At 43.3% G+C, this 16,398-nt stretch overlaps 1 protein-coding gene across 6 annotated transcripts in view; it reads left to right on the forward strand.

Annotated features, from left to right (window-relative positions):
- The window catches only part of LOC112228568 (cytospin-B), a 195,012-nt gene that overhangs the window by 118,644 nt on the left and 59,970 nt on the right, over positions 1 to 16,398 (forward strand). For all 6 annotated transcript variants that reach the window (XM_024393993.1, XM_024393992.2, XM_024393991.2 and 3 more), the window contains 4 exons: positions 5,524 to 7,094; positions 13,878 to 14,085; positions 15,505 to 15,578; positions 15,779 to 15,954. In XM_024393993.1, coding sequence (XP_024249761.1) covers positions 5,524 to 7,094; positions 13,878 to 14,085; positions 15,505 to 15,578; positions 15,779 to 15,954 — 2,029 coding nt within the window. The remainder of the gene's footprint in view (positions 1 to 5,523; positions 7,095 to 13,877; positions 14,086 to 15,504; positions 15,579 to 15,778; positions 15,955 to 16,398) is intronic.

Raw genomic sequence — 16,398 nt, forward strand, 5'->3', positions numbered from 1 at the left:
CATCAAAACTATGAAATAGCACATATGGAATCATGTAGTAACCAAAAAACGTATAAACAAATCAAAATATATTTTGTATTTAAGATTTTTGAAGTAGTCACCCTTTGCCTTGATGACAGCTTTGTACACTCTTTGTTCTCTCAACCAGCTTCATGAGGAATGCTTTTCCAACAGTCGTGAAGGAGCCCACATATGCTGAGCACCTGTTGGCTGCTTTTCCTTAACCCTGCGGTCCAACTCATCCCAAACTTTCTCAATTGGGTTGAGGTCGGGTGATTGTGGAGGCCAGGTCATCTGATGCAGCACTCCCACTTAAACAGCCTGGAGGTGTGTTTTGGGTCATTGTCCTGTTGAAGAACAAATGATAGTCCCCACTAATTGGCCAATCACATCAGATCTGTTCACATCAGATCTTTTTCAGAGCTGATTTGATTGGTCAAAATACTAATTTGTGAAAAAGAGATTAGAAATGGACTTGCCTATCTAAACTCACCCTTTGAAACACTGGCTACATTGTATTTCTAACTTTGAGCCTAGTTGCTTTGAACCACCGACCTCTACTGGACACCTTATTTACCAATTTATTTTGATTTTATTCAATTACATAGCACCTGGACGGTAACTCGGCAGGTAGGGTTGAGGAATACGGAGCAATCAGATACCTTAGGCGCAGAATTGAATCCTGGCTAAATTTGGAAAACAACTTTCTGTGTATCCCCACTATCTGCACATTGTTAAATTGTTGTTCAAATAATTTGTTTAGTTTAGTTTATCCTATCATAATATTTTATCTTCAGCATCTTATACAATACCACAGATGCAGCTTTATTTTTTGAAAAAAATTGTGAACCAGGAGTCAAAAATGATGTGGAATGCAAACCCAACATTCTTACTAACTTTAGTTTATAAAAATTCACACCTATCCATTGCGCCACAAAGTTTTGATGAATGCAGGGGTGAAAAGTGTCTGTATAAACATCAAATATATAGATATTTAGACATATATTCCCACTGTAATCAGCCTATACCCAACAGTTTTATGTTTACAGTTCTGATATTGTATATTCTGTATGACGTCTGTGTCTGTATTCTGTTTGTATGTTGTCTATTGCTGGCAGCACTTTCTCACTAAGACAAATTCCGGTATGTGTAAATGTACTTGCCGTATGAAGGTGATTCTGAAACATGCTGATATTTATTTCTTGACCAGCAGATGTCACTAATGTGCATTGCGTCGGCACAATTTGGTGAAAGTCCCATAGGCTTCAGAAAGCCTCAGTTTCCAATCACTAGGGATATCCAACATTTGGACAAACATTTATTCACCTGCAACCTGCATTCAGAATGACTGTCAGGGTTGGGGACACTAAGATATAGCATTACCTAAAGCATCTAAACTGGAACAACCATTTCAGTACCTGTGCAATAATTCCAACTAACAGATTGACTTTGTTTAGAAAAAATGTATTTAAATTTGAGTAGCACAAGATTAACTAATCAATCAATTTATTCACATGCAATCTGCATTCAGAATGACTGTCAGGGTTGGGAAGACTAAGATATAGCATTACCTAAAGCATATAAACAATAATAACCTGCAATAGAGCATGCTGGGCAATATGTTAATGATGGGCGTGGTTTTGGCACAACGTTTGTTATTAACACCAATACTGGTGTTCTTTTACACCACTGATTGTTTTTTAAACTATGCTGAGTTAATTTAACACTTGAATCAACACTAGAAATGTTACACTGAAAAATCAACACTAGTTAACACTAGCCAATGTTTTTGTGTTTTAAGTTTAAAGTTTGGGTTAATGATTTTGGCCCGGCCTGTTAAACTTGGCTGCCACTGTCGGCTTTATTTGGCCATTTGCAATCTAAAGCCTCTTACTATGGCTTCTCATCCAAAACGACATGATTTGTCCATGCTCTCAATTCACTATTGTGAAATTATATTTCTTACCATATGAGAAAAGACATGCTTTCAGCACAAAAACCTCTGTGTTACGAAATGTTATGTAGTATAATTTCTCTTGTTCCTCAACATAAAGGGGCCCTTTATGAGAGAAAGCCCATTCTACTTGGCAGTGATATTTCTCTATCTCTCCAAAGCTTGTGTTTCACATTATTTACACTTTGCTATAAATGAGAGACAGTCTCCAGGGGCTGTGGGGGGGAGCATCTCTGAGAGGCATTCAAACCCCCGCCCCCGCAGCTCAGACCCCCTACAGGGGGCTGATTTAGTTCATCCCAGAGCTGCCTGTGTGTGAATGGACCATGAGTTGAGCCGTACGGCATGGAAGACAAAGATAAATTAGGATTGAGGGGACGCTGCAGTCATCCCCCTCCTTGTTTCACTTTCACTCGCGCTCTCTCTCTTTTACACTCTCTCTCTCACTTACACTCTCTCTCTTTTACACTCTCTCCACCTTACACTCTCTCTCCCTCTGCCGTTCTCTCTCATCTGTTTCTCCCTCCACCCCCCTCCCTTTCCCTGTTTCAGTAGCCTCTAAAATGGGAAGTTGTCATTGTATATCAAAGGCTTGGCAAGTCAGACCCAGATAACTTTAGAGTCAGGAAGCGTTTGTCCCTACTGAGGGATTTAAATAGTTTCTCTTGACTATTCATTCACAGATTGTCTTGTTTGTGCTTTCTTTTAAATTATGAAAAACATGGTGGCTATCATCACTGAGGATAACTTTGTGATCTATGAATATCATGAAAGCAGGCTTGTTGAGAAAAAGGCTGTTGATCAATTAAAAAATGCATGGTTTGAATTATCAGACTGTCAAATAGGCCTTTCTTCTGTACCTTTTTAATATCACTATTTTATATTATTATTCATTATTTTATAACAATGTATATTGTATACATTATTGCTTTGGCAATATTGACACAATGATTTTCATGCCAATAAAGCAGTTTGAATTTGAGAGAGAGAGTTACCATTTTAATGTTGTTATTTCTATTATTTATTTTTATAATAACTTTTTTGAATTTAACTGTTTTATATTATTATTAATTATTGATGCAATGAACCCGAGAGAGAGTGAGTTCCATTGTGAGGCATCTTTATATGAGATGTGGCAGTCAGCCCACATTTGAAAGACTCGTATTTGTTTTCTCTACAGTGCCAGGGAAGCTCAATAAAGCACAACTAATTTAAAATACTATTTGAACCCAGGTCTGGACAGTCTGTGTTTCAGTGTCACTGTTCCAGCCAGCCTCCCTTTCGCGGTATTGTATTATAGTGTACTGGAACTGTTCACGTATTAGCTGGCTCATTTCGCACACAGATTTATGTCATGGCTATGTGCGCAGGGACAAGCTGTAGTGAAGTCATGGTAAAAGGGAGGTGACTACTTAAACGAGGAAAGTAATTTCATACAGTCCATATGGGTTTTATTCAGTTGGACTGGGAAGGATCATTTTAATGTATGTGGGGGCTGTGAATGGGAGATGTCCCAGAATCTCACTTCAACTCCAAACATTAGTCATCTTAATGAAAACGGATTGAGCTTAAACACATCTGCCTCTCTCTCATTTCTCTCTCCTTCTATTTCTCTCTCCCTTTATTTCTTTCTCTCTCTCTCCCTTTGCTTTTCTTCCCCTATAAGTATTGAGAATAAGAGCATTTGCATGAATATGTCCCATATGACCTATAGGTGTGACCTACTGTATATGCTGTCTTTGTCACGTTCTATCTGTCTGTTTCGGTTTGTACATAAAGTATATGCACCCCCAAACATCTTAATGTCAATCTGTAATGCATTATGATAAGTCATTTTTAACCTTTCATTTCATCACTGTCTTTGTTCATATACAAGTAGGTGTTAAAATCTTCCATGTGATAATACATAATTTAGGAGTGTATGGCCTCATTTTTTCTGTAACGGAGGCATCCACTGTAAAATGTACAGAGAAGTAAGTGATTATAGATTTTTCATGGCAGCCTGGGATCTTGGCAGGCTAGTCTAGTGGGAATTTCACTGGAGTTCACTTGACCTGACTGATAGAGAACCAATGCGAAGGTGATTAATGGGAATTTAAATGACTTTCTTTTGCTTGCTCTCACTCATGCTGAGTATTTAGGTTCTTATTTTTAAGCACAGTTTGACTGAAGGCCAAACCATACTATCTGCAGTCATTCTGTGTGCCAGCCAATCTGACCTGGTATTTTTATAGCTTTTTAATGTTTTACCGGAACTATTTGGCGTTTTATTGTGATTTTTCGCAAATATAAGAATTTACGATAGTGTTATTATTAAAAGAAAGCATTCTAATGGCCTTGCTATATATATAAATGTGGCATTTTAATTTATGATTATATTATCAAAAAGATATTGAATGGAAACTGAGTTCTGAGCTCCTTGCTTTATATAGAAGAAGCATATTTGAGTGCTGATAAAGTAAGTTATGTTTCTGTTTCTCTGTGTTTCCGGCCTCATCAGTAACTCTTTATCCACAAAGCCCTACTTTAAGAATGCTAATCCACGCTGTGCCCCTGAGATTGTCTGAGGTTTGGCAGGCACACCCTGCAAAGTGGCCATCAATGGAGAAGTGCTTTAAGAGCCCAGAGGGGTGTGGGATTTCCATTCCAAATGAGCCGAGACTCTTTGGTTGTGAGTGTGTGTGTGTTTGTAGGTGTGGATGTGAGCCAACTTGCCAGTGTATCTTGAAAGTTTCTTTGTGTGTGTGTGTGTGTGTGTGTGTGTGTGTGTGTGTGTGTGTGTGTGTGTGTGTGTGTGTGTGTGTGTGTGTGTGTGTGTGTGTGTGTGTGTGTGTGTGTTGTTTATGGTGTTATACAGTAGCCTACTTTATCTCTTCTTGCCCAGGCTGTGCAGTAGTCTGTGCCCTCTGGGGTTGATAGAAGTCAGTGTAGTGTCACCAACACAGCGCTCTCTTTGTGTCTGTCCACTGATGGTCTGCTTTGTGCTGGAATGTTCCACGTGCCCCAGACCATTGTCATCCCTGGTAACAAGAAACCCCTGTGTCTGTGTTGCTGTTTGCTGATTATTTCAAAACAAACAATAAAAGCCTTTCAGACAGCGTCCTGCTCACGCAGGGGATGAATCAGTAAAAGCTCTTCGAGAGAGAGAGAGAGAGAGAGAGAGAGAGAGAGAGAGAGTGAGAGAGAGAGAGAGAGAGAGAGAGAGAGAGAGACAGAGAGTGAGAGAGAGAGAGAAGCCCTGTGGATCCACTGAAATGTGTTTCAATTGAAAGCCCTGTGTTTCAATGTCCACAGTAACGCAGACACAGTGTCTACCAACCAGCCATCACAATAAAAAAAGGGATCTATGAATAGGGTTGAATGATTGACCTCTGATGATGACAATCACAGCATCATATTAACACTGCATCACAATGAGCCTCAATCTGAGTGTGAAATTGTTTCTATTGAATCGTGAGGACATTACAGACATTAATCAAATGCATTACCACTTTTACTAGTGGATTTTCATAAAAAATAAGAAGAAAGAAAGCAGAAGACTGAATGTGTGTTTTGATTTTATTTTCCAGGTGTTCAATCAGGATCTAAGAAGTCTGGAATCCCTGCCCCCAGGGAGATCCCCTCCACCATGACCAGAGACCGCGTGTCGCTGAGGGACCAGTTGAGGACCTCCACGAACAAGAAGATGGTCCCCAGCACCAGCACCTCCAGCCTGGCCACCCTAGCAACCAAGCACCAGCGCGGCTCCACCACCATAAAGCCCAGGATAGACGCTGAGGGCTCGGAGAGAGGCTTCCTGGAGTGCCAGATAAAGGAGCTGCTGGCTGAAGCCAAGGCGAAGGAGTTTGAGATCAGCAAGCTGAGGATGGAGCTGCAGCGCTGCCGGGGGAAAGCCTCGTCGTCCTCGCCTCACAACACCCCCTCCACTCTACCTGAGGGTGCCCCCGAGCAGGGCCTAGGCCCATCCCAGCAGGCTACAGACGCCCAGGCCCTGGTTGGAGAGCTGAGGGAGAAGAACGGGAAGTTCCAGAGGGAGCTGGCGGCTCTGAGGGAGGAGAACCAGGTCCTGAAGGAGAAGCTTTTCTCCCTGGAGTCCTCGCCTGCCTCTCCTCTATCCAACAACACTACCACCACCACCAGCCCCTCCAAGCACTCCATCAATGGCCTCTCTTTAGACAACAACACCACTCCCCCAGCCAAGACAGCCATACCCAGCCCACTCAAAACCTCAGTCTCCTCCAGCAGTGACATCACCAAAGGCTCGCCCTCGCCAGACTCCTCAGAGTTTGAGAAGATCCCGTCGCGGTCTGACTCAGTGAGCAGCAGCGATGGGGGCTGTGGTGGTGTAGGGGTTGTAGGTGTGGGGAAGGGTCAGGGTCACGACCCCTCAGTGGAGAGGCTGATGGAGCAGATCCAGAAGATGGAGGAGAGTCAGCACAGCACGGCAGAGGAGCTCCAGGCCACACTACAGGAGCTGGCCGATCAGCAGCAGGTGGTCCAGGAGCTGACGGCTGAGAACGAGCGCTTGGCCCAGGAGAAGGGCCTCCTACAGACGTCGCTGCAGCAGCAGAGGGAGAGGGTGGAGCTGCTGGCCCAGAAGAACGAGGCCCTGGTCGGGAGGCTGCAGGAGGCAGCCCAGGCCCAGAGCGGGGACGAGGACCGGGCAGCCGAGCTGGAGCAGCGCTACACTGACCTGGTGCAGAGCTCTCGCTTCGAGAGGGAAAAGCTGGTGGACATCCAGCAGCAGCTGACAGGGAGCTTGAGGGCCCTGGAGCAGGAGCACCAAGAGGCCCAGGGGCAGGTGAGGTCCCTCAGAGAAGAGAGGGACGGCCTCCAGTGCCGGGTGGAGAGGGAGGAGGAGGCCGGGGGTGAGATGACACGGGCGGCTGAGGAACACAAGGCGGCAGCGGACGCCCTGAGGGTGAAGAACGGACGGCTCAAAGCCCAGGTGGACATAGAGAGGCAGAAGGTTGGGGAACTGAAGGCCATGCAGAGTGCTGGGGACAGCACAGAGCTGCAGAGGCTGCTGAAGGTGGCCCACGCTGAGAGAGACAGACTGGAGGGGGAGGTAACAGGGCTACAGCAGGAGCTGCTACAGGCCCAGACCAACACTGAACACGCCCAGGGACTGCTGTCCAAGGTGGGTGGGACACCAAGCCATATAGAATAGAATAGAGTAGAAACTTTATTGCTCACCAAGGTGGGTGGGATACCAAGCTACAACTTATCCTCTGGCAATCGTCCTTTTACCTTCTTCAGTGTAGGCTGTAATTTATGGATCTTGTGATTTATTATTCTACAGCAGTGGTCACCAACCTTTTCTGAGTCAAGATCACTTTCTGAGTCAAAATGCAAGCCGAGATCTACCACTCAGATTATAATTTTTTTTAATGACACAAGCCACAAATAATAACAATGCAAGCTTATCAAATGTGCATTTTATGGCTTATAAAACCTTTGAACAAAGACAGTGCTGAATAACAACTTAAACATGAATTTACTCATAAAAACATCAGCTCTTTGCTGTATTTCTTGAGTCTCTCTCTAGTCTTGGTTTTAAAGTCTTGAAATCCCACATTATCAACTTTGCTGTGTATTCGAGGCCTATTTCTACAGTCTATGGCGCAAGGAAACTGCAGACACAGATCTTGGCTATCTGATTGGCCAGTGGTAGGCCTATACTGTAAGTGCACTTGGTTTGCTCTTTGGGCCTGCTGGGAACACTTTGCCTTCCTGGCGGTAGGGCTTCTGGATCGAGTGCACCTACTGTCAACAGCGCAAAACAAGTTTAAAAAACTAGGATCACAAGTCTTTATTGCTGGGTTTTTTACAGAAATGTTTGGTGATCGACTAGGAATGGCTTGGAGATCACGATCGACCAGTGGCTGACAACTATTTTACAGTATGTACAGGTAACTGCCAAAATAAAAGAAACACCAACATAGTGTCTTAATAGGGTTTTGTACCACCACGAGCCAGAACAGCTTCAATGCACCTTGGCATAGATTCTACATGTTTCTGGAGCTCCATTCGGAGGGATGAAACACCATTCTTTCGTGAGAAATTCCCTCATTTGGTGTTTTGTTTTGTTGATAGTTGTGGAAAACGCTGTCTCAGGCACTGCTCCAGAATTTGAGTGTTCAATTGGGTTGAGATCTGGTGACTGAGTGACCATGGCATATGGTTTACATAGTTTTCATGCTCATCAAACCACTCGTGCCCTGTTGATGGGGGCATTATCATCCTAGCCACGGTTTCCAAAATAATGGCCTGCCCAGCATTTTTATACATGACCCTAAGCATGATGGGATTTTAATTGCTTCATGAACTTAGGATACACAGCTGTGTGGAAGCAACTGCTTTCAATATACTTTGTATCACTCATTTACTCAAGTTTTTTCCATTATTTTGACAGTTACCTGTACATTGCATTCGGAAAGTATTCAGACCCCTTGACATTTTCCACATTTTGTTACGTTACAGCCTTATTCTGAAATGTATTCAATTGTCTTTTTCCCTAATCAATCTGCACACAATACTCCTTATTGATAAAGCAAAAACAGGTTTTTAGAATTTTTTGCAAATGTATAAAAAATGTCAAACTGAAATATCACATTTACATCAGTATCCAGACCCTTTGTTGAAGCACCTTTGGCAGCGATTACAGCCTTGAGTCTTCTTGGGTATGAAGCTACAAGCTTGGCACACCTGTATTTGGGGAGTTTCTCCCATTCTTCTCTGCAGATCCTCTCAAGCTCTGCCAGGTTGGAAGGGGAGCGTCGCTACACAGCTATTTTCGGATCTCTCCAGAGAGAGTCCGGGCTCTGACCGAGCCAATCAAGGACATTCAGAGACTTGTCCCGAAGTCACTCCTGCGTTGTCTTGGCTTTATGCTTAGGGTTGTTGTCCTGTTGGAAGGTGAACCTTCGCCCCAGTCTGCGGTCCTGAGCGCTCTGTAGCAGGTTTTCCTCAAGGATCTCTCTGTACTTTTCTCCGTTTATCTTTCCCTCGATCCTGATTAGTCTTTCAGTCCCTGCCGCTGAAAACATCCCCACAGCATGATGCTGCCACCACCATGCTTCACCGTAGGGATGGTGCCAGGTTCCCTCCAGACGTGATGCTTTGCATTCAGGCCAAAGAGTTCAATCTAGGTTTCATCAGACCAGAGAATCTTGTTTCTCAGGGTCTGAGAGTCCTCTAGGTGCCTTTTGGCAAACTCCAAGCAGGCTGTCGTGCCTTTTACTAAGGAGTGGCTTCCATCTGGCCACTCTATCATAAAGGCCTGATTGGTGGAGTGCTGCAGAGATGGTTTTCCTTCTGGAAGGTTCTCCCATCTCTACAGAGGAACTCTGGAGCGCTGTCAGAATGACCATCGGGTTCTTGGTCACCTCCCTGACCAAGGCCCTTCTCCCCCGATTGCTCAGTTTGGCAGAGTGTTCATCTCTTGGACGAGTCTTGGTGGTTCCAAACTTCTTCCATTTAAGAATGATGGGCGCCACTGTGTTCTTGGGGAGCTTCAATGCTGCAGAAATGTGTTTGTACCCTTCCCCAGAATTGTGCCTCGACACAATCTTGTCTCGGAGCTCTGCAGATTATTCCTTCGACCTCATGGTTTGGTTTTTGCTCTGACATGCACTGTCAACTGTGGGACCTTATATAGACAGGTGTGTGCATTTCCAAATCATGTCCAATCAATTGAATTTACCACAGGTGGACTCCAATCAAGATGTAGAAACATCTCAAGGATGATCATGGGAACAGGATGCCCCTGAGTTCAATTTTGAATCTCATATCAAAGGGTCTGAATACTTATGTAAATAAGGTATTTCTGTTTTTAATTTGTAATACAGTTGCAAAAATGTCGCTTTGTCATTATTGGGTTTTGTGTGTAGAGTGATGAGAATGATTATTTTTTAATTCCATTTTAGAATAAGGCCGTAACAAAATGTGGAAAAAGTCAAAGGGTCTGAATGCACTGTATATACAGTATGCTGCATTCCAGCCGCTGTCTATTCCACAAGTTACCACCGGCTAAAGCTATAATGTTGAAATGCCTATTCACTCTGTTCCATCTCACTGCGCAAATCCACTGTCTTGTCAGCCTAGCAAGGCAATTTATAAACTTGATCTCCACTATAAAAAGCATCTAGACATTATCTCCCATTTCTTTTAAAACTAGCATTTGGTTTTCAACAGCAGAGATTTGTATAAACCTTGGTGTCTGTCTTTCCAACATTTGCAACTTCGTTTAAATATTGAAATTCGATCTCCAGCTGTCCCATAGTAATGAACATGTCGGGAGTCGGGACGAGACAGACAGGCGTACAGCTTTTCTCTGCCAGTCTAAATCATGAATCAGCTGGCATCGTTTTTATTGATATATATACAAAGAAATGTCAATAGAAAACAGGTAAAACTAAACAAAATGCAGCTAGTTTACAGTCTTTCCAGCATCAGTTTGAAGGGATTGTATTAGCTGTGTTGTTGGCTAGCTCCTCTGAACAACAATGTCCTGACCAGAGAGCACATTTACTATGCCAGGTGAAATGCACATCATTAGCTTGTTATTATGGATGTATCCAAATAAATGTCACTAGAAAACAGCTTAAACAAACACAAACGCAGCTACCTTGCTGTTATTCTGGCTGCACTGTTTGACATGACTGGAAGTTAGCCGTAGTTGGCTAGCTAGCAAGCAAGGGATAAGAATTTTGCCAGCCAGTATGGCAATGGAATATTTAGAACAAACGACTGGGTTTAGTACAGAGGAAAAAGACTTAACGACTGTGTCGCATCTCTGGTATCCGAACAGATAGAACCAACGTCCAGCCAGCTTGGGTAGCAACCTTAGATTTGTGTCGGGACTATATACTATATATGCAAAAGTATGTGGACACCCCTTCAAATGAGTGGAATTGGCTATTTCAGCCACACCCGTTGCTGACAGGTGTATAAAATCGAGCACACAGCCATGCCATTCCAGAGACAAACATTGTCAGTAGAATCGCCTTACTGAAGAGCTCAGTGACTTTCAACGTGGCACTGTCATAGGATGTCACCTTTCCAACAAGTCAGTTTGTCAAATTGGTGGGAACGTGGAAACGTCTAGTGGAAACGTCTAGGAGCGACAACGTTCTCAGTCACTAAATTGTAGACCACACAAGCTCACAGAACGGGACCAGAGTGTCCTGAAGCGCCTATCACATAAAAATATTCTGTCCTCGGGTTGCAACTCTCACTACCGATTTCCAAACTGCCTCTGGAAGCAACGTCAGTACAAGAACTGTTAGTCGGGAGTTTCGTGAAATGGGTTTCCATGGCCGAGCAGCCGCACACAAGCCTAAGATCACTATGTGCTATGCCAAGTGTTGGCTGTAGTGGTGTAAAGCTTGCCGCCATTAGACTCTGCAGCAGTGAAAATGCATTCTCTGGAGTGATGAATCACACTTCTCCATCTGGCAGTCCGACGGATGGATCTGGGATTGGCGGATGCAAGGAGAACACTACCTGCCCCAATGCATAGTGCCAACTGTAAAGTTTGGTGGATGAAGAATAATGTTCTGGGGCTGTTTTTCATGGTTCAGGCTTGGCCCCTTAGTTCCAGTGAAGGGAAATCTTCTTATTTTTTTGTAAATATGTACAGTTCAATAGGGAGAAAACACAAAAACAAAATTAAATAGCAAAGATATAAACAAAAGGATGAATAAGTACAAAACCAAACAAATGAAAAACAAATAGGTTTCAGTATTTACAAATTAAATCGGCCTATTCAAATGTCAATCTCAAAGGCTAACAACCCAGAGCCACATAGGAATATAAAAGGTAGACAGAGCAGGGCAATCCCATCACCCATCCACAAGACCAAACATAGCTGTTAAATTAGGTTAGGTGAAGGGAAATGTTAACACTAGCATACAATGACATTCTAGACAATTCTGTGCTTCCAACTTTGTGGCAACAGTTTGGGGAAGGCCCATTCCTCTTTCAGCATGATAATGCCCCCGTGGGAGGACGCATGGCTCCCGACATTCGCCTCTCCCGAGTTCGCACAGGAGTTGCAGCGATGGGACAAGACTGTAACTACCAATTGGATATCATGAAATTGGATAAAAAGGGGTATAAAGTACACAAAAAACAACAACAAAAAAAGAAAATGCCCCCGTGGACAAAGTGAGGTTCATACAGATCAGTGTGGAAGAACTTGACTGGCCCTGACCTCACCAAATCAATCACCTTTGGGATGAATTGGAACGCCGACTGCGAGCCAAGCCTAATCGTCCAACATCAGTGCCAGACCTCATTAATGCTCTTGTGGCTATGAATATGTTAGTAAACCGTTGTATAAAAGTGATAATGCCCTCGAAGCCGGTGTTTGGAGGATATACAGTGTGTTCGGAAAGTATTCAGACCCCTTCCTTTTTCCACATTTTGTTATGTTACAGCCTTATTCTAAAATGGATTAAGTAAAAAATGTTCCTCATCAATCTACACACAATACCCAATAATGACAAAGTGAAAACAGTTTTTGGAAATTTTGGCAAATGTTTTAAAAATAAGGAACAGAAATATCTTATTTACATAAGTAATTCAAACCCTTTGCTATTAGACTCGAAATTGAGCTCAAGTGCCATCCTCTCTCTATTAATCATCCTTGAGATGTTTCTAGATATTGATTGGAGTCCACCTGTGATAGATTGGACATGATTTGAAAAGGCACTGTGTATATAAGGTCCTACAGTTGACGTCAAAAGAACTGTCCGTAGAGCTCCGAAACATGATTGTGTTGAGGCACAGATCTGGGGAAGGACACCAAAACATGTCTGCAGCATTGAAGGTCCCGAAGAACAATTTAACCTCTGAGATATCAGACTACAGTTATACACAATACCTCGTCTGCCATGATGGTTTAAATTAAATATTGTATTGCTAGTGAAGAGAAGCTTTGTGATAGTTCAGGACTTTCCCTCACCACTCTCCAGCATATGAGCTGATGTTCAATGAAATTGTTTTCATCTGCTTGTAGGTTCAGAAATCCTGAGTGAGCAGTGGTTTCAACATCACAACATCACACTAATGGACTCTGTGCCGAGTAGTGCCCACACTGGGGTGATCCAGTCAGGGCAGTCTTGGGTTAAAATAGTATTTGTTTGTAGTGTATCAGGAAGTTTATTAGCTGCAGCAGGAGACAAGGGCTTTAGACACTTAACTGTAAAATCAATGAGTCATCATCACCTGTTTACCCAGCAGCTAGTTACACTGTAGTGTAGGGTAGGGTATCAAAATGGCTTTGGAGGTGATCCTGCTAGGCTATTGTGTCAATGAGTCTCTGTAGACACTGGCAGGGCTGATGTCCAACAGCTTTTATAATCTTTTTTTACTACGTCAGACTAGAAGGGCGTATTTGCAGGTACAGTCACAGAGTCGTATGTAGATAGATCTAAGGCTCTGCTTACAGTAATGGGTGTGTCACTGTCAGTTAGTCTAAGTGATAAGCACACATGCCCGGACTTGAGGATGTCTGGTGGATTAGATATTAACTGTTAATGGTTAAGTAACCCTTTATTATCTAGTGATTAGGCTAAGATTAACTGTCTAATACAATCGCAAACCTTCTGGAATGAAAAAATAAAATACAATAGGCCTATTCTGTCAAACATGCTTAGAAAAGTTTGACATTTCTGCATTCAGAAATGCACCTGCTTTATGTTTGTAAAGGCCTTTTGTGTTCTCCTTCCATCTTTAATATAGAGGTAATAGGTACAGACATTGGAAAGCGGGTACACTGTCACTTCAGACACAGCGCCATCTCATGGTGGCAGCAAACAGTACACTTGTAGAGAGAAGACCCTTGATGGACCAACTAACCAATCATGTCAGCTATACATGTGACTAACCAATCAGATGGTCTCCTACTATGTCCCAGGTGGAGGCTGAGTGCCAGCAGGTGGCAGAGCGAGCCGGGAGCCGGGAGGAGGAGCTGAGTGGCCGGGTTAGTGCCCTAGAGAATGGGGGTCGGCAGGCCGACGGCCAGATCAAGGACCTGAAGGAGACCATTTTTGAGCTGGAGGACCAGGTGGAGCAGCAGAGGGCTGTCCACCTCCACACCAACCAGACCATCCTGGACCTAGAGAGTATGTTCACTAGTGTATATATCATCAGTCTACTACTGTACTACTCTACCACCTCCATCCTAACTTTTACTTGTGATAGGAGCACAGCACTCCTAAGCACATAGGGACGATTTCCCTGGCCCAGATTAAGTCAACACCTGGACTAAATATGTATAGTGGTGAGGCTTGCGACATATGGATTAAGTATGAGTTATGGATATAAAGTTGAAGTCAGAAGTTTACATACACCTTAGCCAAATACATTTAAACTCAGTTTTTCAGAATTCCTGACATTTAATCCTAGTAAAAATTCCCTGTCTTAGGTCAGTTAGGAGTCTCCCCCTTTTTCTTCTAAACATAACGATGGTCATTATGGCCAAACAGTTCTATTTTTGTTTCATCAGGCCAGAGGACATTTCTCAAAAAAGTACGATCTTTGTCCCCATGTGCAGTTGCAAACCGTAGTCTGGCTTTTTTATTGATGGTTTTGGAGCCGTGGCTTCTTCCTTGCTTCGCGGCCTTTCAGGTTATGTTGATATAGGACTTGTTTTACTGTGGTTATAGATACTTTTATACCTGTTTCCTCCAACATCTTCACAAGATCCTTTGCTGTTGTTCTGGGATTGATTTGCACTTTTTGCACCAGAGTACGTTCATCTCTAGGAGACAGAACGCGTCACCTTCCTGAGCAGTATGATGGCTGCGTGGTCCCATGGTGTTTATACTTGCGTACTGTTGTTTGTACAGATGAACGTGGTACCTTCATGCGTTTGGAAAGTGCTCCCAATGATGAGCCAGACTTGTGGAGGTCTACAATTTCTTTTCTGAGGTCTTTTGATTTTCCCATGATGTCAAGCAAAGAGGCACTGAGTTTGAAGGTAGGCCTTGAAGTAGGCCTTGAAATACATCCACAGGTACACCTACAATTGACTCAAATGATGTCACTTAGCCTATCAGAAGCTTCTAAAGCCATGACATCATTTTCTGGAATTTTCCAAGCTGTTTAAAGGTACAGTCAACTTATGTAAGTAAACTTCTGACCCACTGGAATTGTGATACAGTGAACTATAAGTGAAATAATCTGTCTGTAAACAATTGTTGGAAAAATGACTTGTGTCATGCACAAAGTAGATGTCCTAACAAACTTGCAACAAGAAATTTGTGGAGTGGTTAAAAAACAAGTTTTAATGACTCCAACCAAAGTGTATGCAAACTTCCGACTTCAACTGTAGCAATGCAAATTTAACTGATAGCAGGCTCATAATAACCATACTATATAATGAGAAAGACATTTTGAATGGATATAAATTATCCCTGTAGTTCCACTGGTAAAAGAGGTTAGATTTACCGAATGTATTTATCAGACTATGAAATGGTTGCAGCAATGGTATTCTGTGGTTGATGTTCTCAAAGTAATGATATATTTATCTTTCTTTACAGACCAACTCAAGAAGCTGGAGGAGCAGAAGGCTGAAGTGGAGAGGCAGCTGAAGATCTTGAGTAAGCAGATGAAGGTAGGAGTGATCTGACTGTTAGTGGTTATATACTTTCAGGTGGTTTGCTGGTGGTCAAGGTTTGTGACTCCTATGATGCAAAGAGAATCACAATCCTCATATGGTATAGTGTGTGTGTGTGTGTGTGTGTGTGTGTGTGTGTGTGTGTGTGTGTGCATCCGTGCATTTGTGTGTGTGTATTTATGTGTGTTTGTGTTCAGGATGAGACGGAGGAGTGGCGACGGTTCCAGGCAGACCTCCAGACAGCCGTAGTGGTGGCCAACGATATCAAGGTGGAGGCCCAGCAGGAGATCCGCTCTTTGAGGAGGAGGTTACAGGAGGAGCAGGGTCGCAGCGCAAAGCTCTCCTCAGACCTGGAGCAGCTGCAGGGAGTCAGGTACGTACCGTATGGCTGGGAGCGTTTAGTACCTACAGCAGTACTATTCAATTACGGTCCTGGAGGGCCGAAACACTTCTGGTTTTTGTTTCTACCTGAATCTACTCATCTGATGTTCCAAGTCTAAATCTGCCCCTTATGAGATAGGAAGAATGTAACCCAGAAGTGTAATTGGTCTAAAGGGTCCAGATTTGAATAGCCCTAACCTACAGTATACCTCCCCTACTACTCCCTCTGTTTCTATCCAACCTCCTCTCCCTTCCCCTAGCCTTTCCCCTCTTGCTCCCTCTTAGCACTGGGCCTCTCTCTATCCTAGCTAACACACTCTGTCCTGGAGCTGCAGCTACTATAAGGCTTGCCATATCCCACTGATGGTGTGAGTGTTCAATGTAGTAGTCAGATTCATATAGCATGCAGTGTGGGAGGCTATAGCAAGCCGAGCTG

The sequence above is a fragment of the Oncorhynchus tshawytscha genome, linkage group LG30 (genome assembly GCF_018296145.1).
Source record: "Oncorhynchus tshawytscha isolate Ot180627B linkage group LG30, Otsh_v2.0, whole genome shotgun sequence".
Classification (NCBI taxonomy): Eukaryota; Metazoa; Chordata; class Actinopteri; order Salmoniformes; family Salmonidae; genus Oncorhynchus; species Oncorhynchus tshawytscha.